The sequence below is a fragment of the Bombina bombina genome, chromosome 2 (genome assembly GCF_027579735.1).
Source record: "Bombina bombina isolate aBomBom1 chromosome 2, aBomBom1.pri, whole genome shotgun sequence".
In the NCBI taxonomy this organism is placed as follows: domain Eukaryota; kingdom Metazoa; phylum Chordata; class Amphibia; order Anura; family Bombinatoridae; genus Bombina; species Bombina bombina.
Window position 1 is genome coordinate 532,784,502 of NC_069500.1, and position 25,840 is coordinate 532,810,341.

At 40.9% G+C, this 25,840-nt stretch overlaps 1 protein-coding gene across 4 annotated transcripts in view; it reads right to left on the reverse strand.

Moving 5' to 3' along the window:
- The window catches only part of RABGGTA (Rab geranylgeranyltransferase subunit alpha), a 190,667-nt gene that overhangs the window by 119,994 nt on the left and 44,833 nt on the right, over positions 1-25,840 (reverse strand). For 3 of the 4 annotated variants that reach the window (XM_053702374.1, XM_053702375.1, XM_053702378.1), the window contains one exon: positions 16,204-16,296. The exons of the other annotated variant lie outside the window; for it this stretch is intronic. In XM_053702374.1, coding sequence (XP_053558349.1) covers positions 16,204-16,296 — 93 coding nt within the window. The remainder of the gene's footprint in view (positions 1-16,203; positions 16,297-25,840) is intronic. 4 annotated transcript variants of the gene reach the window in all.

The following is a 25,840-nucleotide window of genomic DNA, read 5'->3' on the forward strand; positions in this document are numbered from 1 at the left end:
TTCGAGCCTATACAGCTTGGAGTAAGACAACATGCATAAAGAGGATGATGTGGTCAAAATACTCATTTGCCTAATAATTCTGCACTCCCTGTATATATATATATATATATATTATTATTATTTTTTTAACTGAGGTAAAATAGCAAGTATAGACAAAGAGCACGACAGTATACACAACATGCTACCAATACAGGTACATCAAATAATGTAAAAAGGGGCATGTTTTCACAGAAAAATTACAAAAATACAACCATAATAAGTCTCATCATAGCTCCTGTCCTACCATCTAGGCCGCTGACAGTGGTACAAGATATTTGAAAAATATAATAATGGGGATTGATACTAAGCAATCTGTTTAAAGGGCCATTATACACTCATTTTTTCTTTGCATAAATGTTTTGTAGATTATCTATTTATAAAGCCCATAAAGTTTTTTTTTTTTTTTTAAATGTATAATTTTGCTTATTTTTAAATAACAATGCTCTGATTTTCAGACCCCTAACCAAGCCCCAAAGCTTTATGTGAATACCGTCAGCTACCTTCTCCAGCTTGCTCCTGTTTGTGTAAAGGGTCTTTTCATATGCAAAAAAAGGGGGAGGGGGGAGTGTCTTATTTCCCACTTGCAGTGGGCTTTCCAACTGCCTTTTCAACAGAGCTAAACTGAAAGCTTCTAAGTACGTTTTTGAACCATTTTATACTGGATTTTCATATCAGTATCTGTGCATCTTATTCTTTATAGTAGTGTCTATTACATGCAGTTATATGAAAATGGGTGTATACTGTCCTTTTAACATCAAGAGGCCACCTCCTATGATGACTGCTTATATTATATGGCTAATAAAAACAGAATTTATGCTTACCTGATAAATTACTTTCTCCAACGGTGTGTCCGGTCCACGGCGTCATCCATAACTTGTGGGAATACTCTCTTCCCAAACAGGAAATGGCAAAGAGCACAGCAAAAGCTGTCCATATAGTCCCTCCCAGGCTCCGCCCCCCCAGTCATTCGACCGACGGTTAGGAGAAAAAAAGGAGAAACTATAGGGTGCCGTGGTGACTGTAGTGTATAGAGAAAGAAATTTTTCAAACCTGATTAAAAAACCAGGGCGGGCCGTGGACCGGACACACCATTGGAGAAAGTAATTTATCAGGTAAGCATAAATTCTGTTTTCTCCAACATTGGTGTGTCCGGTCCACGGCGTCATCCATAACTTGTGGGAACCAATACCAAAGCTTTAGGACACGGATGAAGGGAGGGAGCAAATCAGGTTACCTAAACAGAAGGCACCACGGCTTGCAAAACCTTTCTCCCAAAAATAGCCTCCGAAGAAGCAAAAGTATCAAATTTGTAGAATTTGGCAAAAGTGTGCAGAGAAGACCAGGTCGCTGCCTTACATATCTGATCAACAAAAGCCTCGTTCTTAAAGGCCCATGTGGAAGCCACAGCCCTAGTAGAGTGAGCTGTGATTCGTTCAGGAGGCTGCCGTCCGGCAGTCTCATAAGCCAATGGGATGATGCTTTTCAGCCAGAAAGAAAGAGAGGTAGCAGTAGCTTTTTGTCCTCTCCTCTTACCAGAATAAGCGACAAACAAAGAAGAAGTTTGTCTGAAATCCTTTGTTGCTTCTAAATAGAACTTTAAAGCACGGACTACATCTAAATTGTGTAACAAACGTTCCTTCTTTGAAACTGGATTCGGACACAAAGAAGGAACAACTATTTCCTGGTTAATATTCTTGTTGGAAACTACTTTTGGAAGAAAACCAGGCTTGGTACGCAAAACCACCTTATCTGAATGGAACACCAGATAGGGTGGATCACACTGCAAAGCAGATAATTCAGAAACTCTTCTAGCAGAAGAAATAGCAACCAAAAACAGAACTTTCCAAGATAGTAACTTGATATCTATGGAATGTAAGGGTTCAAACGGAACTCCTTGAAGAACTGAAAGAACTAAATTTAGACTCCAGGGAGGAGTCAAAGGTCTGTAAACAGGCTTAATCCTGACCAAAGCCTGTACAAAAGCTTGTACATCTGGCACAGCTGTCAGTCGTTTGTGTAACAAGACAGAAAGAGCAGAAATCTGTCCTTTTAAAGAACTCGCTGACAATCCCTTATCCAAACCGTCTTGTAGAAAGGAGAGGATCCTGGGAATTTTAATCTTACTCCATGAGAATCCCTTGGATTCACACCAACAGATATATCTTTTCCATATTTTATGGTAAAAATCTTTCTAGTCACAGGTTTTCTGGCTTGTACCAGAGTATCTATCACTGAATCCGAAAATCCGCGCTTGGATAAGATCAAGCGTTCAATTTCCAAGCAGTCAGCTGGAGAGAAACTAGATTTGGATGTTCGAATGGACCTTGTACTAGAAGATCCTGTCTCAAAGGTAGCTTCCATGGTGGAGCCAATGACATATTCACCAGGTCCGCATACCAAGTCCTGCGTGGCCACGCAGGAGCTATCAGAATCACCGAGGCCTTCTCCTGTTTGATCCTGGCTACAAGCCTGGGAAGGAGAGGGAACGGTGGAAACGCATAAGCTAGGTTGAACGACCAAGGCGCCACTAACGCATCCTCTAGAGTCGCCTTGGGATCCCTGGATCTGGACCCGTAGCAAGGAACCTTGAAGTTCTGACGAGACGCCATCAGATCAATGTCTGGAATGCCCCATAATTGAGTCAACTGGGCAAACACCTCTGGGTGAAGTTCCCACTCCCCCGGATGGAAAGTCTGACGACTCAAATAATCCGCCTCCCAGTTGTCTACTCCTGGGATGTGAATTGCAGATAGGTGGCAGGAGTGATCCTCCGCCCATTTGATTATTTTGGACACCTCTCTCATCGCCAAGGAACTCCTTGTTCCCCCCTGATGGTTGATGTAAGCAACAGTCGTCATGTTGTCTGACTGGAATCTTATGAATCTGGCCTTCGCTAGTTGAGGCCAAGCCCGAAGAGCATTGAATATCGCTCTCAGTTCCAGAATGTTTATCGGGAGAAGAGATTCTTCCCGAGACCATAGACCCTGAGCTTTCAGAGAATCCCAGACCGCGCCCCAGCCTAATAGACTGGCGTCAATCGCGACGATGACCCACTCTGGTCTGCGGAAACTCATTCCCTGGGACAGGTGATCCTGGGTCAACCACCAACGGAGTGAGTCTCTGGTCATCTGGTCTACTTGAATCGTTGGAGACAAGTCTGTATAGTCCCCATTCCACTGCTTGAGCATGCACAGTTGTAATGGTCTTAGATGAATTTGAGCAAAAGGAACTATGTCCATTGCTGCAACCATCAACCCTACTACTTCCATGCACTGAGCTATGGAAGGCTACAGAATAGAGTAAAGAACTTGACAAGCGTTTAGAAGCTTTGACTTTCTGACCTCTGTCAGGAAAATCTTCATTTCTAAAGAATCTATTATTGTTCCCAAGAAGGGAACTCTTGTCGACAGAGACAGGGAACTCTTTTCTACGTTCACCTTCCACCCGTGAGATCTGAGAAAGGCTAGAACAATGTCTGTATGAGCCTTTGCTTTGGAAAGAGACAACGCTTGGATTAGAATGTCGTCCAGATAAGGTGCCACTGCAATACCCCTTGGTCTTAGGACCGCTAGAAAGGACCCAAGCACCTTTGTGAAAATCCTTGGAGCAGTGGCTAGCCCGAATGGGAGAGCCACAAACTGGTAATGCTAGTCCAGAAAGGCGAACCTTAGGAACTGATAATGATCTTTGTGGATAGGAATATGTAGATACGCATCCTTTAAATCCACGGTAGTCATAAATTTACCCTCCTGGATTGTAGGTAAAATTGTTCGAATGGTTTCCATTTTGAACGATGGAACTCTGAGAAATTTGTTTAGAATTTTTAAATCCAGAATTGGTCTGAAAGTTCCCTCTTTTTTGGGAACTACAAACAGATTTGAGTAAAACCCCTGACCCTGTTCCACAGTTGGGACTGGGTGTATCACTCCCATCTTTAACAGTTCTTCTACACAATGTAAGAATGCCTGTCTCTTTATTTGGTTTGAAGATAAGTGAGACATGTGGAACCTTCCCCTTGGGGGTAGTTCCTTGAATTCTAGAAGATAACCCTGATAGACTATTTCTAGTGCCCAGGGATCCTGAACATCTCTTGCCCAAGCCTGAGCGAAGAGAGAAAGTCTGCCCCCTACTAGATCCGGTCCCGGATCGGGGGCTACCCCTTCATGCTGTTTTGGTAGCAGCTGCAGGCTTCTTGGCCTGTTTACCCTTGTTCCAGCCTTGCATTGGTTTCCAAGATGGTTTAGTCTGGGAAGCGTTACCCTCTTGTCTAGAGGCTGCAGAGTTGGAAGCCGGTCCCTTCCTGAAATTGCGAAAGGAACGTAAATTGGACTTATTCTTAGCCCTGAAAGGCTTATCTTGTGGGAGGGCATGGCCCTTTCCCCCGGTGATGTCTGAAATGATCTCTTTCAATTCTGGCCCAAATTCTGGCCCATTCTTACCTTTGAAAGGAATATTAAGCAATTTTGTCTTGGAAGATACATCCGCCGACCAAGACTTTAGCCAGAGCGCTCTGCGCACCACAATAGCAAAACCTGAATTTTTCGCCGCTAACTTCGCTAACTGCAAAGCGGCGTCTAAAATAAAAGAATTAGCTAACTTAAGTGCGTGAATTCTGTCCATGACTTCCTCATACGGAGTCTCCCTACAGAGCGACTTTTCCAGTTCCTCGAACCAGAACCACGCCGCTGTAGTGACAGGAATAATGCACGAAATAGGTTGAAGGAGGTAACCTTGCTGTACAAAAATCTTTTTAAGCAAACCCTCCAATTTTTTATCCATAGGATCTTTGAAAGCACAATTGTCCTCAATAGGAATGGTCGTGCGTTTGGCTAGTGTAGAAACTGCCCCCTCGACCTTAGGGACTATTTGCCATAAGTCCTTTCTGGTGTCGACCATAGGAAATAATTTTTTAAATATAGGAGGAGGGACAAAAAGGTATGCCTGGCTTCTCCCACTCCTTATTCACTATGTCCGCCACCCGCTTGGGTATCGGAAAAGCATCAGGGTATGGAGTTATCCATTACTGCCGTCAATTGTTGCATAGTAACAAGCATTGGCGCGCTAGAAGTACTAGGGGTCGCCTGCGCGGACGTAACTGGTATAGACACAGAAGGAGATGATGTAGAACTATGTCTACTTCCTTCATCTGAGGAATCATCCTGGGCAACTTTACTATCTGTGACAGTACTGTCCTTACTTTGTTTGGACGCTATGGCACAATTATCACACATGTTGGAAGGGGGAACCACATTGGCTTCCATACATACAGAACATGAACTATCTGAAGGCACAGACATGTTAAACAGGCATAAACTGGTTAATAAAGCACAAAAACCGTTTTAAAATAAAAACGTTACTGTCTCTTTAAATGTTAAACAGGGCACACTTTATTACTGAATATGTGAAAAACTATGAAGGAATTATCCTATCTTTACCAAATTTTCACCACAGTGTCTTAATGCATTCAAAGTATTGCACCCCAAATTTCAAGCTGTTAACCCTTAAAATGTGGAAACCGGAGCCGTTTACAATTTTAACCCCTTTACAGTCCCAGCCACAGCCTTTGCTGCGACTTCACCAATCCCAGGGGGTATACGATACCAAATGAAGCCTTCTAGGAACTTTTTCAGTGAAATCCAGACCCTCACACATGCAGCTGCATGTACTGTTCTCAAAAGTAAATGTGCAGTAATGGCGCGAAAATGAGGCTCTGCCTACTACAGAGAAAGGCCCTTCCTGACTGGAAAGCTGTCTTAACCAGTGCCTGACGTTAAAAAACGTTCCCCAAAGTTATAAAAGTGTGAAATTCAACTTCTAACTGCAAATAATACCTAAATAAAGCAATCGATTTAGCCCATAACAGTGTCTACCAGTTTACAGTCCATAATAAGCCCTTTATTCTGTTTGAGACTAAGAAAATGGCTTACCGATCCCCATGAGGGAAAAATGACAGCCTTCCAGCATTACACAGTCTTGTTAGAAAAATGGCTAGTCATACCTTGAGCAGAAAAGTCTGCAAACTGTTCCCCCCAACTGACGTTCTCTCATCTCAACAGTCCTGTGTGGGAACAGCAATCGATTTTAGTTACTGCTGCTAAAATCATACTCCTCTTTTAAACAGAACTCTTCATCTCTTTCTGTTTCAGAGTAAATAGTACATATCAGCACTATTTTAAAATAACAAACTCTTGATAGAAGAATAAATAACTACAACTAAACACCACATACTCTTCACCATCTCCGTGGAGATGCTACTTGTTCAGAGCGGCAAAGAGAATGACTGGGGGGGCGGAGTCTGGGAGGGACTATATGGACAGCTTTTGCTGTGCTCTTTGCCATTTCCTGTTGGGGAAGAGAGTATTCCCACAAGTTATGGATGACGCCGTGGACCGGACACACCAATGTTGGAGAAATAGACATGACAGATGTCAGGATATCAAATTGATAACTGATAGTTTTATTGCACAAAGAAGAACTATGCTATACACTATAAAATATCAATTATATAAGGAGTTAACTAAGCGCTAAGCTACGCTTAAAGTTGGGTATAAGACAGATATAAAAGATATACGAGAGACCATAGACAAATTTTCAAAGGGACTGCCATTCGCTATTCAGCTCAATTCCCATAAAAACAGAATTTATGCTTACCTGATAAATTACTTTCTCCAACGGTGTGTCCGGTCCATGGCGTCATCCTTACTTGTGGGATATTCTCTTCCCCAACAGGAAATGGCAAAGAGTCCCAGCAAAGCTGGTCACATGATCCCTCCTAGGCTCCGCCCACCCCAGTCATTCGACCGACGGACAGGAGGAAATATATATAGGAGAAACCATATGATACCGTGGTGACTGTAGTTAGAGAAAATAATTCATCAGACCTGATTAAAAAACCAGGGCGGGCCATGGACCGGACACACCGTTGGAGAAAGTAATTTATCAGGTAAGCATAAATTCTGTTTTCTCCAACATTGGTGTGTCCGGTCCACGGCGTCATCCTTACTTGTGGGAACCAATACCAAAGCTTTAGGACACGGATGAAGGGAGGGAGCAAATCAGGTCACCTAAATGGAAGGCACCACGGCTTGCAAAACCTTTCTCCCAAAAATAGCCTCCGAAGAAGCAAAAGTATCAAATTTGTAAAATTTGGCAAAAGTGTGCAGTGAAGACCAAGTCGCTGCCTTACATATCTGGTCAACAGAAGCCTCGTTCTTGAAGGCCCATGTGGAAGCCACAGCCCTAGTGGAGTGAGCTGTGATTCTTTCAGGAGGCTGCCGTCCGGCAGTCTCATAAGCCAATCGGATAATGCTTTTAAGCCAAAAGGAAAGAGAGGTAGAAGTCGCTTTTTGACCTCTCCTTTTACCAGAATAAACAACAAACAAGGAAGATGTTTGTCTGAAATCTTTAGTAGCCTCTAAATAGAATTTTAGAGCACGGACTACGTCCAAATTGTGTAACAAACGTTCCTTCTTTGAAACTGGATTCGGACACAAAGAAGGTACAACTATCTCCTGGTTAATATTTTTGTTGGAAACAACTTTCGGAAGAAAACCAGGCTTAGTACGCAAAACCACCTTATCTGCATGGAACACCAGATAGGGCGGAGAACACTGCAGAGCAGATAACTCTGAAACTCTTCTAGCAGAAGAAATTGCAACCAAAAACAAAACTTTCCAAGATAATAACTTAATATCTATGGAATGTAAAGGTTCAAACGGAACCCCTTGAAGAACTGAAAGAACTAGATTTAGACTCCAGGGAGGAGTCAAAGGTCTGTAAACAGGCTTGATCCTAACCAGAGCCTGAACAAATGCTTGAACATCTGGCACAGCTGCCAGTCTTTTGTGAAGTAAAACAGATAAAGCAGAGATCTGTCCCTTCAGAGAACTTGCAGATAATCCTTTCTCCAAACCTTCTTGTAGAAAGGATAGAATCTTAGGAATTTTTATCTTGTTCCATGGGAATCCTTTAGATTCACACCAACAGATATATTTTTTCCATATTTTATGGTAAATTTTTCTAGTTACAGGCTTTCTAGCCTGAATCAGAGTATCTATTACAGAATCTGAAAACCCACGCTTTGATAAAATCAAGCGTTCAATCTCCAAGCCGTCAGTTGGAGGGAAACCAGATTCGGATGTTCGAATGGACCCTGAACAAGAAGGTCCTGTCTCAAAGGTAGCTTCCATGGTGGAGCCGATGACATATTCACCAGGTCTGCATACCAAGTCCTGCGTGGCCACGCAGGAGCTATCAAGATCACCGAGGCCCTCTCTTGATTGATCCTGGCTACCAGCCTGGGGATGAGAGGAAACGATGGGAATACATAAGCTAGGTTGAAGGTCCAAGGTGCTACTAGTGCATCTACTAGGGTCGCCTTGGGATCCCTGGATCTGGACCCGTAGCAAGGAACCTTGAAGTTCTGACGAGACGCCATCAGATCCATGTCTGGAATGCCCCATAATTGAGTTATTTGGGCAAAGATTTCCGGATGGAGTTCCCACTCCCCCGGATGGAATGTCTGACGACTCAGAAAATCCGCTTCCCAATTTTCCACTCCTGGGATGTGGATCGCAGACAAGTGGCAGGAGTGATCCTCCGCCCATTGAATTATCTTGGTCACTTCTTTCATCGCCAGGGAAGTCCTTGTTCCCCCCTGATGACTGATATATGCAACGGTCGTCATGTTGTCTGACTGAAACCTTATGAATTTGGCCTTTGCTAGTTGAGGCCAAGCTCTGAGAGCATTGAATATCGCTCTCAGTTCCAGAATGTTTATCGGGAGAAGAGACTCTTCCCGAGACCATAGACCCTGAGCTTTCAGGGATTCCCAGACCGCGCCCCAGCCCACTAGGCTGGCGTCGGTCGTGACAATGACCCACTCTGGTCTGCGGAAGCTCATTCCCTGTGACAGATTGTCCAGGGTCAGCCACCAACGGAGTGAATCTCTGGTCTTTTGATCTACTTGAATCGTCGGAGACAAGTCTGTATAATCCCCATTCCACTGTCTGAGCATGCACAGTTGTAATGGTCTTAGATGAATTTGTGCAAAAGGAACTATGTCCATTGTTGCAACCATCAATCCTATTACTTCCATGCACTGCGCTATGGAAGGACGAGGAACAGAATGAAGTACTTGACAAGAGCTTAGAAGTTTTGATTTTCTGACCTCTGTCAGAAAAATCCTCATTTCTAAGGAATCTATTATTGTTCCCAAGAAGGGAACTCTTGTTGACGGGGACAGAGAACTTTTTTCTTTGTTCACCTTCCATCCGTGAGATCTGAGAAAGGCTAGGACGATGTCCGTATGAGCCTTTGCTTTTGACAGGGACGACGCTTGAATCAGGATGTCGTCCAAGTAAGGTACTACTGCAATGCCCCTTGGTCTTAGAACCGCTAGAAGGGACCCTAGTACCTTTGTGAAAATCCTTGGAGCAGTGGCTAATCCAAATGGAAGTGCCATAAACTGGTAATGCTTGTCCAGAAAAGCGAACCTTAGGAACTGATGATGTTCCTTGTGGATAGGAATATGTAGGTACGCATCCTTTAAATCCACGGTAGTCATAAATTGATTTTCCTGGATAGTAGGTAGGATCATTCGAATAGTTTCCATTTTGAACGATGGTACCCTGAGAAATTTGTTTAGGATCTTTAGATCCAAAATTGGTCTGAATGTTCCCTCTTTTTTGGGAACTATGAACAGATTGGAATAAAATCCCATTAATTGTTCTCTTATTGGAACTGGATGTATCACTCCCATCTTTAACAGGTCTTCTACACAATGTAAGAATGCCTGTCTCTTTATTTGGTTTGAAGATAATTGAGACCTGTGGAACCTTCCCCTTGGGGGTAGTTCCTTGAATTCCAGGAGATAACCTTGAGAAACTATTTCTAGCGCCCAAGGATCCTGAACATCTCTTGCCCAAGCCTGAGCAAAGAGAGAAAGTCTGCCCCCCACTAGATCCGGTCCCGGATCGGGGGCTATCCCTTCATGCTGTTTTGGTAGCAGTGGTAGGCTTCTTGGCCTGCTTACCCTTGTTCCAGCCTTGCATTGGTTTCCAGGCTGGTTTGGGTTGTGAAGTATTACCCTCTTGCTTAGAGGATACAGAATTAGAGACTGGTCCGTTTCTGCGAAAGGGACGAAAATTAGGCTTATTATTAGCCTTAAAAGAACTATCCTGTGGGAGGGCGTGGCCCTTTCCCCCAGTGATGTCTGAAATAATCTCTTTCAAATCAGGTCCAAATAATGTTTTACCTTTGAAAGGAATGTTAAGCAATTTTGTCTTGGAAGACACATCCGCTGACCAAGACTTTAGCCAAAGCACTCTGCGCGCCACGACAGCAAACCCTGAATTTTTCGCCGCTAATCTAGCTAATTGCAAAGCGGCATCTAAAACAAAAGAGTTAGCCAATTTAAGTGCTTGAACTCTGTCCATAACCTCCTCATACGAAGATTCTTTACTGAGCGATTTTTCTAGTTCCTCGAACCAGAAACACGCTGCCGTAGTGACAGGAACAATGCATGAAATTGGTTGTAGAAGGTAACCTTGCTGTACAAAAATCTTTTTAAGCAAACCCTCTAATTTCTTATCCATAGGATCTTAGAAAGCACAACTATCTTCGATAGGAATAGTAGTGCGTTTGTTTAGAGTAGAAACCGCCCCCTCGACCTTGGGGACTGTCTGCCATAAGTCCTTTCTGGGGTCGACTATAGGAAATAATTTCTTAAATATAGGGGGGGGAACAAAAGGTATGCCGGGCCTTTCCCACTCTTTATTTACTATGTCCGCCACCCGCTTGGGTATAGGGAAAGCGTCGGGGGGCACCGGAACCTCTAGGAACTTGTCCATCTTACATAATTTCTCTGGAATGACCAAATTGTCACAATCATCCAGAGTAGATAACACCTCCTTAAGCAGTGCGCGGAGATGTTCTAATTTAAATTTAAATGTCACAACATCAGGTTCAGCTTGATGAGAAATTTTTCCTGAATCTGAAATTTCTCCATCAGACAAAACCTCCCTCATGGCCCCTTGAGATTGGTGTGAGGGTATGTCAGAACAGTTATCATCAGCGTCCTCTTGCTCTTCAGTGTTTAAAACAGAGCAATCGCGCTTTCTCTGATAAGTAGGCATTTTGGATAAAAGATTTGCTATGGAGTTATCCATTACAGCCGTTAATTGTTGCATGGTAATAAGTATGGGCGCACTAGATGTACTAGGGGCCTCCTGTGTGGGCATAACTGGTGTAGAAACAGTAGGGGATGATGTAGTATCATGTTTACTCCCCTCATTTGAGGAATCATCTTGGGCAATATCATTATCTGTTGCATTACTGTCCTTACTTTGTTTGGACACTATGGCACAATTATCACATAAATTTAAATGGGGAGACACATTGGCTTTCATACATATAGAACATAGCTTATCTGATGGTACAGACATGTTAAACAGGCTTAAACTTGTCAGCAAAGCACAAAAAACGTTTTAAAATAAAACCGTTACTGTCACTTTAAATTTCAAACTGAAAACACTTTATTACTGAATATGTGAAAAAGTATGAAGGAATTGTTCAAAATTCACCAAAATTTCACCACAGTGTCTTAAAGCATTAAAAGTATTGCACACCAAATTTCAGAGCTTTAACCCTTAAATTAACGGAACCGGAGCAGTTTTTACATTTAACCCCTATACAGTCCCAGAATGAGGCTCTGTCTATAACTAGAAAGGCCCCCATCTGAAAAAGGTGTCCAACACAGTGCCTGCCGTTTTTCTAAACGTTCCCCAAGATTATAATACCAATAATTAGTTAGAATCTGCATAATATGCCTAGTAAAGCAATTGTTTTAGCCCAGAAAAATGTCTACCAGTTTTTAAGCCCTTTTTGAAGCCCTTTATTCTTTTATGTTTAACTAAGAAAATGGCTTACCGGTCCCCATGAGGGGAAATGACAGCCTTCCAGCATTACATGGTCTTGTTAGAAATATGGCTAGTCATACCTTAAGCAGAAAAGACTGCTAACTGTTTCCCCCAACTGAAGTTACTTCATCTCAACAGTCCTGTGTGGAAACAGCAATCGATTTTAGTTACTGTCTGCTAAAAATCATCTTCCTCTTACAAACAGAAATCTTCATCCTTTTCTGTTTCAGAGTAAATAGTACATACCAGCACTATTTTAAAATAACAAACACTTGATAGAAGAATAAAACTACAAAAAACTCTTAACCATCTCCGTGGAGATGTTGCCTGTGCAACGGCAAAGAGAATGACTGGGGTGGGCGGAGCCTAGGAGGGATCATGTGACCAGCTTTGCTGGGACTCTTTGCCATTTCCTGTTGGGGAAGAGAATATCCCACAAGTAAGGATGACGCCATGGACCGGACACACCAATGTTGGAGAAAAGTATTTAAGCATTTAAGACAGTATTTATATTATAAAATATATACAAATTTAAATTAAACAATGGAGTTTATAAACTAAAGAGAACAAAAAGAAATAATGGCTGCTTATATTACATTATAACAGTGGGTTTTGGCTGAATAAACTATACCAATAACTATAGTGTGTAAGCCGTGAATGTTCAAACCTTTTATTTTCTTCTATAGTACACATAAAGTGAAGGGCATGAGTCAAGCCTATAACTAATATACCCTCAGATCAGCAACAGTTATCATATACTGTAAGTAATAGACATACTTTTTGTAGAATATTAATAATTATACAGTACTACGGCCATAAAGTATAGTTCTCCAAAAATAGTGTGCAATATATCAGATACCATAAAATCACAAAACCAGCGCTATTGCGTGGAATAAGGTTGTTTAACCCACACCACGACTGACAGCCTTAAGAGTATTGGCTTTAGAGGAGAACGGCTAAAAAATATTAAATTGTTGGCATACCAGAATAGTATCGACATAAGTCCTGTGTAGATCGGACAGAAAACCGCCTGTGATAGCTCAAAAAAAATAGATCTTCTCCTTCGCGTGGCATTTGCAGGGTTACAGAGGTAGCCTTGTCGGCTTCAGCAGTAAACGCATATGCAGCCAAAACTTTCCTCTGTAGAGGCACAGTACAAGTAGGTCTATAAAAAAGTCAGCTTGCTGCAGATAGCCTTCAAGAGCAGCAGTTAATGTGACCTGCACCTCCCTATATAAGAACTCCTCTGCCACCTTGTAGCTTTCTATTTTTTTTTTACCAATCAATGTCTCCTCCACAGAACATAGTCCCACAGCAGATTTGGCTCACACTAATTAATATCGTCCTGACATCCTTAAAACACTTCATGAGATTTTAGTGACACAAAATAAAATATAAAATAAAATAATAAATATATTGGTCAGTACTTGCAGTAGAAAAATCACTCAACATCTCCATCTTTTCTGCATGTATCGGATCATTCAAGAAAATGTTCTTCCTTGTATTTAAGATGTCTTTTACAGCTCAAATGGCTTCAACCAGTTATATTGGGGTGGATTGTGCAGCAGCCTAGGCCCTGAGAACAGCAGGTCTCATCAAATGACAGCTGTTATAAGTATATGCTACTGGCAGCCTCTGACATTGCTGAAGAACATAGGGCAGGAAAACATGCACAACAAAATGCTCAAAAACTCTTCAGAAGCAACACTAAATAAGGCTTCTTATAGGGATCCTGGTTGTAACTCTCAAATAATACAAACAAATATATAAATGAACCTCTAAAATCTCCAGCAGTACACATCCTGCTGCTTCAGTAGTCAGCTCCGCCCACACCTCTATTTTATATTTTAATACATTTAGATCCACCCGCACATTCTGATTAGGTTTTGAAAGTTTTCTGTGTAACTAACAAATTAAGATCATAATTTGTATATTTCTGTTTCTTTTACAAATTAAATTGCACTTGTATTTTATATATTGTAAAATAAAAACACAGCTTCAGAAAGTGAAGTAATCCCTGGGATGAACAGGGGAGTTCCCAAGGAATGTCTGAAGCTCTCACAATTCTTATGAAATGTTGTAAGCATTTTACACAAGCTGGTCTCACTTATCTCGCCAACTGTATGCAGGTGAAGTATGTTTAAAATTCACAATACACTTAACTGACAGAAAAGGAATATATACTACACTAGTGGCAAAAACAAGTTAAAAATTGTAGTGAAAACATTTCAATTTAATTTGTATTTGCTGCAAACTGAGAATTTGTACCAGCTCCAGATGTTCTCCAGTTAACTTCTATCTCCCATGTGAAATTCTGTATACCAGAGATCCTAAGTACTTTCTATGGAAGGCATCTCTTATTTCTCTGGGACTTCCAGGTTCTGCCCTTTTTCTTATAGGATTCAGTGAGTTCAGCGCCTGTGAAGTCTGCACTATAATTTCTCTCCAAAATAGAGAATCTTTGCTTATCAAGCCCATAGAAAGTAATGAAATAGAACAAACAAAGTGCAATGTAATTAGTAAACGTTACACAAATATACAAAGTACGAGCATAATTTGCTAAAGTTACACAAACTGTCAAAGAATCATTTGTAAAATCATAATCCTAAATACACTGCTGTGTACAAAATAATGTAAAGTTTAAAGGGACAGTATACACTCATTTTCATATAACTGCATGTAATAGACACTACTATAAAGAATAATATGCACAGATACTGATATAAAAATCCAGTATAAAACTGTTTAAAAACTTACTTAGAAGCTGTCACTTTGGCTCTGTTGAAAAGGTAGCTGGAAAGCCCACTGCAAGTGGCAAATAAGACCCTCCCCCCCTCCCCCTTCTTTTGCATATGAAAAGACCCTTTACACAAACAGGAGCAAGCTGGAGTAGGTAGTTGAGCGTATTCACATAAAACTTTGGGGCTTAGTTAGGAGTCTGAAAATCAGAGCAATGTTATTTAAAAATAAGCAAAACTATACATTAATTAAAAAAAAAAAAAACTTTATGGGCTATATAAATAGATTATCTACAAAACATTTATGCAAAGAAAAAATGAGTGTATAATGTCCCTTTAACTATAATAAAACAAACAACCTGAAGTGTAAAGTAATATAAAATACAAAACACAAAGTGTATACACAGTAGAACTCTTGTGTCATGCAGTGCTCGTCTTTCCTACACATACAGAAATAAGTATAACAAAATAAATTAAATTCCAATTAATTAACACTTAAAATAATTAGTGGTAGCAAGTACCTTTCTGGTTATATGGTTATAATGTTACCTTGTAATATTCAAGCTATATAGGTCAGGCTAGCTCGATTAAATTAGCTCACTTTAGTAAGTCGCTAATTCTCAGTTATAGGTACTGATAATGGGTATGCCTTGGCAATTTGTACAGGAATTTATCTTTAACCAAGTTACCTGACAAGTATACTCCCCAATTGTCTTTATGACACCCATTAAAAAATATGAGGCACAATTTCTCCGACCAGGAGACTAGTCTTGCTAGAACATTCAGATAAATAAAGACAGAAAAGGGATACTAAACCCAAAAATTTTTCTTTCATGCTTCAGATAGAGAATGCAATTTTAAGCAACTTTCTAATTTACTCCTATCATCAATTTTTCTTTATTTTCTTGGTTTCTTTATTTAAAAAAGCAAAAAATAAAATTTTAGGAGCCTGACCATTTTTGGTTCAGCACCCTGGATAGCACTTGCTGATTGGTGGCTACATTTAGCCACCAATCAGCAAGCGCTTTCCAGAGTGTTAAACCTAAAATGGGCCCGACTCCTAAGTTTTCAATTCCTGCTTTTCAAATAAAGATACCAAGAGAACGAAAAATTGATAATAGGAGTAAATTAGAAAGTTGCTTAAAATTGCCTGCTCTATCTGATTCATGAAAGAAAAAAAAATGCGTTTAGTATCCCTTTAATATAATCACTATTTATTTTATTTTTGTAACATTATTTAAAGTATTAAACTTTCATAAATAGTTTAAAATTAGACTGGCCACGCATTAAAAAATTCCATTTAAAAAGGTTGCCAGTTTATATTTTTAGAATATAAACTGCTACGAGAAACACTCTGGCAAAAAAGACAGAGTGAAAGGAAACAAAGGAATGTAATGGAAGAGATGCAGAAAGGGTTTACAGTTAAAAAAAAACCAACAACAAAAAAACACACAACACACAACACAAATTCAGAAAGTAACAGGGCAAAAGAGAAAGTGAACTTATACCCAGAATAGACTTGGCTTTTCTTTTCCTTCATGATTCTTCCAAGAAACAAATAGGGGCTTATCATTGACAAACAGTATTAAGTCTTCCTTTGCCTAAAATATAAAATAAACAGAAGGGCTTGAGTGGATTTCAGTGTCACTACTGGTTCCCTCCCTGATGTTTTGGTATATTGCTTGTCTATCTATGCACTGGGTTCACAGACATATTTATATATCTATACTCACACTTTTGCTAAAGATAAGGCCTCAGAATAAAATTAGATTGGGATGATGTTTTGTAATGTCCTCTAACGGTCTATACTAACATTTGCATGCTTTTTCTTTAAAGGGACAGTAAAGTCAAAAATAAACTTTCATGATTCAGATAGGGCATGCCATTTTAAACAACTTTCCAATTTATTTTTATCATCAAATTTGCTTTGTTCCCTTGGTGGTATTTTTGAAAAGCTAAACCTAGCTGGGCTCAAACTGATTTCTAAACAGTTCAAAACCGCCTCCTAGCTCAGAGCATTTTGAAAGTTTTTCACAGTTAGACTGTGCTAGTTCACATGTGTCATATAGATAACATTGTGCTCACTCCCGTGAAGTTATTTAGGAGTCTTCAATGATTGACTACACTGCATGTCTGTCAAAGGCACTTAGATAAGGAGGCTGTCTGCAAAGGCCAGTCTTTTATATTTACACTTTTTAAATCACCAGCTCCTACTAAGCATGTGCAAGAAGTCGCAGACTATATGTATATGCATTTGTGATTGGCCGATTGCTATCACATGGTACAAGGGGAGTGGAAATATACATAACTTTGAAAATTGTTAGAAAAAAATCTACTACTCATTTGAAATTCAGAGTAAATGTTATTGTATTGTCTTGTTATCTTGCATTTGTTGATTATGCAAATCTACTGTGTTTACTGGTCCTTTAAGTACAATCACTAACGGTCACAGAAACACCTTGGCAAAATGTGGCCTATAAGCTATATTTTATTTTGTTTTGTTTTTTTTGTTTTTTTTTATTGAGGTTAGTATATAGTACAGAAATAAATATACATGTTGCATAAACATTGAAACAAAGTACATGAACATTATGTGTAGTAATACAATTGCCTGTTTTCCTGTAATACAATGAATATAGCAGTAATTATAGTAATGAACAAGCAAAACTGAAACCTCTTTTTAGTTAATACAAGTCCCTCTCATGCTGCAATGAGCCACTTATGGACCCCAATACATTTTAATTATTTTTAGAGGGAATATAATAAACTGTCTTACTAAACTAGGGAAGGAAAAAGTGATGCTGACCAATCATGTTAGGCCAAGTGGGAGAAATAAAGTCAGCGCTATGATGAAATGTAAGAATTACTATTAAAAGAATGGTAAGGGTTGCGGTATAGGCAAGGCAAACCGCGGAATAAGTTCTCCTAGTAAGGAGATACATTATGGGCTGGGGGGGAGGTGATTATTTGAATGTGGTAGGTATCATAAATTAAATAAGCAGGCTTTAACCCCATAGAACGACATGACCTTATACAGCGGTTCATGAGCCTGTGATTTACCAAGGGAAAGTTAGAAAAGAGCGGATTACATATTAGGCCAATAGTTTGTTTGACACGGCGGAGCCATAAGCTCTATGCTCTTAGATTAGTATCAATACAAAAAGCCATGTTATGCTGGAAATATGACAGAGGTTTTGAAGTGAAGCTTTGCTTCACCTTATACCGATAACCACCACATCTAATTTGAGAGCTTTGCATGCTGTTTCACACCCCGACATCACAAAACAACAACACGATTTAACCTTAATAACTGAAGAAGCAAAAATAAAACAAATGTAGCGTTGGGAGAAGTACATGAATATAAATATAACAGTGCATAGGTGGGTTGAGCATAAATTGAGCTAGTGTCTTATCATAGTAAAGCCCTAGGTTCTAGGCCCATTATGTAGGCGTGATTTATGTAGTTCGGTCGGAGTAGTATGCGTCATTTAACTATAAAGAATTAGCTAATATTGAAGAAGCTCACCCTATATAATCCCAGTATAATAGAAAGTATACATAACTATTGATGAATAGTCAAGACAATGAGCAGATAATAACAAACAATTATTTGGTTCAAAAACTTGGAATATCGGCAACCAATTTATATAGAGCGCAAAGGCGTAGAAAAGATCTCGCATCAGGAGAATAAAATATTATTTGAAAAGGTCAAGATGAAAATGACAACGAAGCGTGTCTACCTAAATGCAGGGGAACCAATGATAATCGAGGATATACTGTGTGGGAACAAGAGAGTATCACCTATGAGTAAACTGGACCTTGGCTAGTAAAAGGCTTAAGCGTACAAATTTGCATATAGATGGATAGATCCCTAAATACTGGTTATCTGAGCAGTAAGTCAAAACAAGGGCCAGCCTCATTTTATGTACTGAAACATAGCAACCTCTCAGAGATAAATAGGGAGTCTAATAAAATCTAGAGTATAGGTATATGGGTTTTGAAATGGAAAATAAATATGCCACAGGGCATGGGCCCTATGCCCAGCGGCCTTAGATGCATAACCACGGCAGTCCCAGTCAGGCATTATCTATAAGTATTAGGCATAGAGGTTACCCAGTAATAATTATACAACTGCTATTCACATTTAGCAGGGCAAATTATTAATGCATGCATCGTAGAGATAATGTGCCTAAAAAATTGGTACTGCTATTAGTGTGTACCCCAGTCTTGTGACCAGGTTAGGTGATATAAAAAGGTTTACGCTTTAGTTACTAAACCACTAGCAGTCCTGCCAGGATCCATATATTTATGTCAATTTACTATCAATACAAGCTCAAAGTAATAGTACAGAGAAATTGTGTTCCTGTAAGGAGCTCAATATGCCAGGGTGCGACCAGCATACAAAGATTAATTATATGTGTAGGAGATAATTGAATACAAAAGCTTAGCAAGCACTTAAGCTGAACAAAACATATAGTGACCAATAACATTTTCATCAAACAGCAATGATGTCCTTATAAGTCTAGATATCAAGGATAAAACTGTGTAGAAGACATTTGTGTATATATAATATAGTATGCATAATAACAGTCTTTAAGAGTTAGTAGTGTTATAGAAGATCTTAGAGCTATATATTGAGAAGTATTTGGCTGGGTCATATCTGGTGTGCAGTAAAACACATGCTGCTTAAGAGGATCTATATATATACATATTTAGCCCAGTTTAAGCAGGTCTAGGGTCAGCTTGAAGCAGACCTGAACAAGTAAAATAGAGCCAGCTACAGAATCACGGACACCAGCTGCCTATACCAATCTGAAACCAATCCTCGACTCCCCTCTAGTGGAGACAAATGGTATCAACATCGCGTCTCTGAATATTTTATTATCTATCTTCAGACTGCCGTTTAAAATATTTGGCCAAACATCTCGTGCACCATTTAGGCAATGTCATATTCTGGCCAGATAGGCATCATTGAGCTAGTTGATGCAATCATATGCAACTAAGTAAGCTGTTACAGCAACTTAACTATGAATAATAGCAATACCCATTAAGCTTTAACAGCCGACATCTGGTTGTTATATCTACATATCCATTTTCTCAGCCAACAGTTATGTATTATTGACAGCATCATACAAGATATGAATGTAACGAAATGTCACCAAGAAGGATTATAAGATAAAACATTTTTCACATAAATCTGTTTTTGAGTCCGTTGCAAATTTGTCATTAATTAAAGAAGTAACCATGTCTAACCGACTCCTCTGCCCTCCAGAAGTCTTTCTAGACCATGCCCCTGAGTGATTCGCATGTGGAGAATCTTCAACTTGTGCCTGTTTTTGTTGTTCTCTAGCTGGAACTTAGTAGCTGTAATCTGACAGCTTGCCATGTATAATGTCCCTTGCACAGGCACAAACGAAGTCGGGAGCTTAGTCTTCTGTTTGTCTGTTATATTCAGAGCCGACTTCCATAACATTCCAGAGTTCCTGTATGACCCTGGCAACAGCGTGTGTACTATGTAGCTGTCTCTGTGCACAAAAGTCCCCAACATTTCCCCAGTATCCGCCGACTTAAATAGTGAGGCTCTTGGGATTCGATAATGCTCATCAGTTATAGTATTCACCAACGGATGGGCTCTATCTTGCTGAGGCAGTAGTTTGGATGGATCCGTGTCAGAAAGATGGCCAATAGAAGGGATCGCTTCAGGTGTGGTTGCGCCAGCTGGAGGCATAATTTTAAGGCTGTGGATAACTTTATCCGCTTTTCTGACCGTCACTTCATTATGATATGCTAACTTCTTTGCTGAATCTGGTTGCTGGAAGTGACTTGTGCCTCGGCTATTAGGCGATGCATACAGCTTGTCTGCTAACGCAGCGTGATGCCTCTCTAGCAGGGATCGTAGCTCCTCAAGGAAATAAGGGGCAATCCCCATGTTGATAGCTTAATAGAAAGCGTTGAGATGGGATATATTTTCAGTTTCTCTCAAGATAACTGGGTGACTGAGGATCTGTTGATAAAACGTGGTGTCCTCAAAATGGCGGCTCCCTTCTTGTGAAGCTAATGAGGCAATAATTATCTCCGGTGTATTGGCACATCCAAGGTCTTACCAAAATATGCCCATCTGCACTGCTTGTAGTCCCTCATGTGTAAAGCGTTGGCTCAGTTTTATGGTCACCTCATTCACAGAGTCACTATAGGGTAGGACAATAGTGGTGTCCGGGTGCAGTCTCTCCGGTCCCTCAAAAACTCATATCGATAATATGGCAGTTCTTGATGCTGATCAAAAAGTAGTTGTAATATGTGAAAAGACCCCTAATTTAGGATCCTGGGATCGGGAGCTGCACCGAGACACGTCCAGCTAGTTCGGCAGTTGGCTCCGCCCCCCCATATGCTATAGTTTGAGTAGCCCTCCACTACATCCTATTTTCTGCTAAAGTTCCTCAGAACATGACCCCCCACATACACACACTAAATTTCAAACTTTGGCGGCTGATCAATTAGAAAACGCTGGGGCTAATTCCAATCTTTCCAATTTTCTCATAAAAAAAAAAAAAATTCTTTTTTTTATCAAAACAATTGCAATCTTTCCAAGTCACAGCTGAGCCTGACAATTGTCATGAGATTTAATCTCTATTTCCCCACAACAGCACCCTTAACAAAAGATAATGGCTATCAACCAACAAACACAAAAGCCAATACAGCAAACAGAACAAAAAAAGGCTGATTCATGCTCTTTTTACCTTAAATCAAACTATATCACCTGAACAGCCAATCAGAAACATTGAGAAATGCAACATAGCCCCTATCAGTGAGTGCTGCATTTTAAAGTAGGTTCATCAGGGTTAAAAGGGATATGAAACCCCCCCCATTTTTTATGACTCAGAGCGTACCATTTTTAAAAACTTTCCAATTTACTTCCATTATCAAATTTGCTTCATTCCCATGATATTCTGTGTTAAAAAGATACATTTTGCAAAACTGCTGCCATATAGTGCTCCAGAAATGGGTCAGCTCCTAATCATAAATCCCTTCTTTTAACAAAAGATACCAAGGGAACAAATAAAATTGAGAATAGAAGTAATTTAGAAAGTTGTTAAAAAAAAAAAAAAAAAAAGAATTTTTTTTGCATGTTCTGAATCATGAAAACAGAATTTATGCTTACCTGATAAATTACTTTCTCCAACGGTGTGTCCGGTCCACGGCGTCATCCATAACTTGTGGTAATATTCTCTTCCCCAACAGGAAATGGCAAAGAGCACAGCAAAAGCTGTCCATATAGTCCCTCCCAGGCTCCGCCCCCCCAGTCATTCGACCGACGGTTAGGAGAAAAAAGGAGAAACCATAGGGTGCCGTGGTGACTGTAGTGCATAGAGAAAGAAATTTTTCAAACCTGATTAAAAAACCAGGGCGGGCCGTGGACCGGACACACCGTTGGAGAAAGTAATTTATCAGGTAAGCATAAATTCTGTTTTCTCCAACATTGGTGTGTCCGGTCCACGGCGTCATCCATAACTTGTGGGAACCAATACCAAAGCTTTAGGACACGGATGAAGGGAGGGAGCAAATCAGGTTACCTAAATAGAATGCACCACGGCTTGCAAAACCTTTCTCCCAAAAATAGCCTCCGAAGAAGCAAAAGTATCAAATTTGTAGAATTTGGCAAAAGTGTGCAGAGAAGACCAAGTCGCTGCCTTACATATCTGATCAACAGAAGCCTCGTTCTTAAAGGCCCATGTGTAAGCCACAGCCCTAGTAGAGTGGGCTGCGATTTGTTCAGGAGGCTGCCGTCCGGCAGTCTCATAAGCCAATCGGATGACGCTTTTCAGCCAGAAAGAGAGGTAGCAGTAGCTTTTTGTCCTCTCCTCTTACCAGAATAAACGACAAACAAAGAAGAAGTTTGTCTGAAATCCTTTGTTGCTTCTAAATAGAACTTTAAAGCACGGACTACATCTAAATTGTGTAACAAACGTTCCTTCTTTGAAACTGGATTCGGACACAAAGAAGGAACAACTATTTCCTGGTTAATATTCTTGTTGGAAACAACTTTTGGAAGAAAACCAGGCTTGGTACGCAAAACAACCTTATCTGAATGGAACACCAGATAGGATGGATCACACTGCAAAGCAGATAATTCGGAAACTCTTCTAGCAGAAGAAATAGCAACCAAAAACAGAACTTTCCAAGATAGTAACTTGATATCTATGGAATGTAAGGGTTCAAACGGAACCCCTTTAAGAACTGACAGAACTAAATTTAGACTCCAAGGAGGAGTCAAGGGTCTGTAAACAGGCTTGATCCTGACCAAAGCCTGTACAAAAGCTTGTACATCTGGCACAGCTGCCAGTCGTTTGTGTAACAAGACAGATAAAGCAGAAATCTGTCCTTTTAGAGAACTCGCTGACAATCCCTTATCCAAACCTTCTTGGAGAAAGGAGAGGATCCTGGGAATTTTAATCTTACTCCATGAGAATCCCTTGGATTCACACCAACAGATATATCTTTTCCATATTTTATGGTAAATCTTTCTAGTCACAGGATTTCTGGCTTGGACCAGAGTATCTATCACTGAATCTGAAAACCCGCGCTTGGATAAAATCAAGCGTTCAATTTCCAAGCAGTCAGCTGGAGAGAAACTAGATTTGGATATTCGAATGGACCTTGTACTAGAAGATCCTGTCTCAAAGGTAGCTTCCATGGTGGAGCCGATGACATGTTCACCAGGTCTGCATACCAAGTCCTGCGTGGCCACGCAAGAGCTATCAGAATCACCGAGGCCTTCTCCTGTTTGATCCTGGCTACAAGCCTGGGAAGGAGAGGGAACGGTGGAAACGCATAAGCTAGGTTGAACGACCAAGGCGCCACTAATGTATCCACTAGAGTCGCCTTGGGATCCCTGGATCTGGACCCGTAGCAAGGAACCTTGAAGTTCTGACGAGACGCCATCAGATCCATGTCTGGAATGCCCCATAATTGAGTCAACTGGGCAAACACCTCCGGGTGAAGTTCCCACTCCCCCGGATGGAAAGTCTGACGACTCAGATAATCCGCCTCCCAGTTGTCTACTCCTGGGATGTGGATTTCATATAGGTGGCAGGACTGATCCTCCGCCCATTTGATGATTTTGGACACCTCTCTCATCACCAAGGAACTCCTTGTTCCCCCCTGATGGTTGATGTAAGCAACAGTCGTCATGTTGTCTGACTGGAATCTTATGAATCCGGCCTTCGCTAGTTGAGGCCAAGCCCAGAGAGCATTGAATATCGCTCTCAGTTCCAGAATGTTTATCGGGAGAAGAGACTCTTCCCGAGACCATAGACCCTGAGCTTTCAGGGAATCCCAGACCGCGCCCCAGCCTAATAGACTGGCGTCGGTCGTCACAATGACCCACTCTGGTCTGCGGAAACTCATTCCCTGGGACAGGTGATCCTGGGTCAACCACCAACGGAGTGAGTCTCTGGTCATCTGGTCTACTTGAATCATTGGAGACAAGTCTGTATAGTCCCCATTCCACTGCTTGATCATGCACAGTTGTAATGGTCTTAGATGAATTCGAGCAAAAGGAACTATGTCCATTGCTGCAACCATCAACCCTACTACTTCCATGCACTGAGCTATGGAAGGCTGCAGAATAGAGTGAAGAACTTGACAAGCGTTTAGAAGCTTTGACTTTCTGACTTCTGTCAGGAAGATCTTCATTTCTAAAGAATCTATTATTGTTCCCAAGAAGGGAACTCTTGTCGACGGAGACAGGGAACTCTTTTCTACGTTCACCTTCCACCCGTGAGATCTGAGAAAGGCTAGAACAATGTCTGTATGAGCCTTTGCTTTGGAAAGGGACGATGCTTGGATTAGAATGTCGTCGAGATAAGGTGCCACTGCAATAAAACCACTAGAAGGGACCCTAGCACCTTTGTGAAAATCCTTGGAGCAGTGGCTAGCCTGAATGGGAGAGCCACGAACTGGTAATGCTTGTCCAGAAAGGCGAACCTTAGGAACTGATGATGATCTTTGTGGATAGGAATATGTAGATATGCATCCTTTAAATCCACGGTAGTCATAAATTGACCCTCCTGGATTGTAGGTAAAATTGTTCGAATGGTTTCCATTTTGAACGATGGAACTCTGAGAAATTTGTTTAGAATTTTTAAATCCAGAATTGGTCTGAAAGTTCCCTCTTTTTTGGGAACTACAAACAGATTTGAGTAGAACCCCTGACCTTGTTCCACAGTTGGAACTGGGTGTATCACTCCCATCTTTAACAGGTCTTCTACACAATGTAAGAATGCCTGTCTCTTTATTTGGTTTGAAGATAAGTGAGACATGTGGAACCTTCCCCTTGGGGGTAGGTCCTTGAATTCCAGAAGATAACCCCGAGAGACTATTTCTAGTGCCCAGGAATCCTGAACATCTCTTGCCCAAGCCTGAGCGAAGAGAGAGAGTCTGCCCCCTACTAGATCCGGTCCCGGATCGGGGGCTACCCCTTCATGCTGTTTTGGTAGCAGCAGCAGGCTTCTTGGCCTGTTTACCTTTGTTCCAGCCTTGCATTGGTTTCCCAGCTGGTTTAGTCTGGGAAGCGTTACCCTCTTGTCTAGAGGCTGCCGAGTTGGAAGCCGGTCCGTTCCTGAAATTGCGAAAGGAACGAAAATTGGACTTATTCTTAGCCTTGAAAGGTTTATCTTGTGGGAGGGCATGGCCCTTTCCCTCAGTGATGTCTGAAATAATCTCTTTCAATTCTGGCCCGAAAAGGGTCTTACCCTTGAAAGGGATATTAAGCAATTTTGTCTTGGAAGATACATCCGCCGACCAAGACTTTAGCCAGAGCGCTCTGCGCGCCACAATTGCAAACCCTGAATTTTTCGCCACTAACCTCGCTAACTGCAAAGCGGCGTCTAAAATAAAGGAATTAGCTAACTTAAGTGCGTGAATTCTGTCCATGACTTCCTCATACGGAGTCTCCCTACTGAGCGACTTTTCCAGTTCCTCGAACCAGAACCACGCCGCTGTAGTGACAGGAATAATGCACGAAATAGGTTGAAGGAGGTAACCTTGCTGTACAAAAATCTTTTTAAGCAAACCCTCCAATTTTTTATCCATAGGATCTTTGAAAGCACAATTGTGCTCAATAGGAATGGTCGTGCGTTTGGCTAG